Source organism: Cyprinodon variegatus, unplaced genomic scaffold (assembly GCF_000732505.1).
Source record: "Cyprinodon variegatus isolate N-32 unplaced genomic scaffold, C_variegatus-1.0 Scaffold341, whole genome shotgun sequence".
Lineage (NCBI taxonomy): Eukaryota > Metazoa > Chordata > Actinopteri > Cyprinodontiformes > Cyprinodontidae > Cyprinodon > Cyprinodon variegatus.
In genome coordinates, this window is record NW_015150794.1 from 210,933 (window position 1) to 214,012 (window position 3,080).

The following is a 3,080-nucleotide window of genomic DNA, read 5'->3' on the forward strand; positions in this document are numbered from 1 at the left end:
ATGGCAATTCTGCGAATTCTAAGAATTTTGATTTGAACATAAATCACCTCTTGGAAGACTAACAATGTTTTTTTTATATAAAAAAAAATGCAATTGTATATATCAAATTTTCCCTTTTGAAAATTTATTTTCATAATAACTTGTGCAATTGGATGGTTAATGGGAACACAGCTACAGACGGAGGCTTTATATTATTAATTTGATTGGGAATACATTTTAAAACATGTCCACAGCTGGTGTGAAATAACCTAACTGAAGCTTCCAGATCATCATACTCCCAGTGCCAGAATCTGTCTTTTGTTTTTCAGATCTTTAGGAAATATAAATAATGAAGGTTTCCTATGTGACCGAAAACAGGAAAAGTGAATTCTGATTTGATAAATGACATTAAAGGGAGAAAAGAACAGGATTGTATGTATCTCTGTACTTCATCTGGAAAATATCTGGTTTATGCTGAAGTGTTGGAGGCCATGCAGGGCTGGTATGTAAAACAGAAATTGGGATTATGTGCGTTTCACTTTTGGTTTACTTACAAAATATACAACATCTGTACACCAATGCCTTTATTTCTGTAATCTCACATATCTGTTATTGTCATTAGCTGGAGTTAAAAACTCCTCATCAGTGTTTTACAGCACTGATCCAAAGACTCTTCAGAAACATGATTTATTGCTCATCTCGCTTTTTTTTCCCTCCCAAAGTTTTGCAGATTTCCTTTTTCCATTTAGATACTCTGGAATGCTTAACATTTAAAGGAGGGAAATCAAGAGGCAACTTTTTTCAAACAAGAAGTGAAGCGTATTGCAGTCAAGCTCCCTTGGATCATTTTGTTCAGGGGGGATTCTAACCCAGTTGTCCCTTATTGCTCCTCCATCTTTTCCCACCATTAGTCATACCACCGTCTCAGAGCTCGAGCCCTTTCCAGTGAAAAAGTCCCAGAAGTTGGCGGCCGGCGATGACTTCCCTTCATCCGACTGCATCTGCCTGACCCAGATGCTGTTCTCGGTGGAGCCGCTCAGACTGGAGCAGCTCCCTCTGCTGCTGCTGCTGCCCAGGGCGAAGCTCATGGCAGCGCCCAGTGCGCCCCGGCGGTCCTGGGGGTCCCCGTCCTGGCTGTGCATTCTGGACAAGCTGGAAGGCTGGGATAGGCTGAGCAGGTTGTGGTGGGAGTGGAACTGACGCATGTGGCGGATGGACTTGGTAGAGCGGCCCTCAGCACCTGAATTCAAAGCAGGGATGGGATTAAAACATTTCTCCAAATGGGGTGTTTAGTTCTCTTCTTTTATTGTTCTTATTTTGTTTTGTTTTTATTGTCTGTATATGTAGTAGGTGTGACTATTTCAGCATTTGTACTTATGTGTATATATTAGAAGTTATACCTGCATAAGTATGTTTATCCAAAAAAAAAGAAGCGAATTGTATTCCTTATTGTGATTATCTTACCATTTGCTTCAATAAAAACAATTTGCAAAAACAAAAAACAAAAAAAACATTTCTCCAGACAGTTGAATGAAAGTGATTAATAATCTGAGAGATTATGCATCCTTTTTTACTTCATAAAACAACTGATGCTGCAGGTCTTGATGCAAGACTTATGGACTTATTGCAACATTAGTTTTTTATATCTTGGCTGACTCTGCTTTAAGCATTATCAGTTAATATACATTTTAAATTCTTGTCACAGATTTTCCCTTAGATTTCTTTTGCAGCGTTAAAATGTTTTTCTCCACATGTAATCCTCCAAGTCTAAGACATAAATGTGAATTTTAAGCTGATCTGACTACAGTCTTTCCTTCCATATATTTGCCCAGTCTTTTTCATGGTTTATGGGAAAGTTAAAATGGGATTTCAAATGGCTTTTGTCTCATCGTTTCTCCATAAAGGCTAGATTTGTGGAATGCCCAGTGTATAACTGAATAATGGACACAATCTCCCACCTTCACCTTTGATGTTTTTATCTCTTCCAAAGTCGAAGGTTAATTATTCGTCTCATTTCAGATTAAAATGGGTTCAATCCCTGTACATGCCACACATTTCCGATTTTGACGTGCAAAAAAAGTTAAAGAATCCCCCCCAAAAGCCCATTGAATTAGTGGTTGTCACCACAAAATGTGGAAAAAATGGTGAGAAACCTATTGCAAGATAATCTTACTCTACGTGGAAAAATGGCTTCAGGTCTGCAGCACTAAGCACCTCTTTGACTTGCAAACTAGGAAAGCCAGATGGTGCTGTTGCCTTATTCAACACAAGATAGGATCTGATGAGATGCAGAGCAAACACAGCATTGCTTTACTCCAGAATTCCTCCTAGCATTCAGAGAAACTTGTTTTTTTCTGTGTAAATAAAATAAACAAACTATAAAATATCTTATGTCATTAGTCAGCATAAATGGTTCATGCAAGGAAATCTGTGAAATGTTGCAAAACAAGTTAATTAAACTCCAGTAAACAAAGAAATGTGAAGGTTTATCACTAAACACTCCCAAAAAACAAACATTCAGTAAACAATAGGCTTTTAAGCTAAAGAGGAGACTTTTTCCTTGATTGCTTCTGACTAAAGATCATTACTTTTACTCCTTTGCTTGTTTGTTGAATGCATTGTCATTAAAAAAATCAATAAATGAAAGCCTAATGATGCCTTCTGGAGTTTAGTAGAAACTAGTTAATTGGATGCATAGATAAAGATAATCCTCTGATTCGCTTCCTTTTACATGGATATAAAACAACAGAGGACAAAGTAAACCTGAAAACCTCAGATAATAGAACATTTGAATGGATGCCAATTGCCTCAGAAGATTGCCAACCAGATTTCCCACAGTATCCACCCCTGACATGTTTTCTGGGTTTATCCTAAACCAGTGCTGGATGTGCTGTCAGGTCAGGAAGACCTACTAATTATCCATCAGTAAGGCTCAGATGGTATCCATGTATGTTGTGTCATAGTAGCACTGTCACACTGACCGGACAGAGATGGTGCTGGGTTTAAAAAGAAAAGACTCCTGCCTTGATTTTTCCAGGGAAAGTTTAAAAAGAAACTAACTTGGATTTGGTAATTTCCTTAGTTTAAAATAAGGTTTTAAA

At 37.7% G+C, this 3,080-nt stretch overlaps 1 protein-coding gene across 3 annotated transcripts in view; it reads right to left on the reverse strand.

The window, feature by feature from the left end:
• Nucleotides 1–216: 216 nt before the first annotated feature.
• Nucleotides 217–3,080, reverse strand: part of LOC107091514 (rho GTPase-activating protein 6-like) — a 93,304-nt gene continuing 90,440 nt past the window's right edge. For all 3 annotated transcript variants that reach the window (XM_015385483.1, XM_015385482.1, XM_015385484.1), the window contains exon 12: nt 217–1,219. In XM_015385483.1, coding sequence (XP_015240969.1) covers nt 891–1,219 — 329 coding nt within the window. In that variant the 3' untranslated portion in view covers nt 217–890. The remainder of the gene's footprint in view (nt 1,220–3,080) is intronic.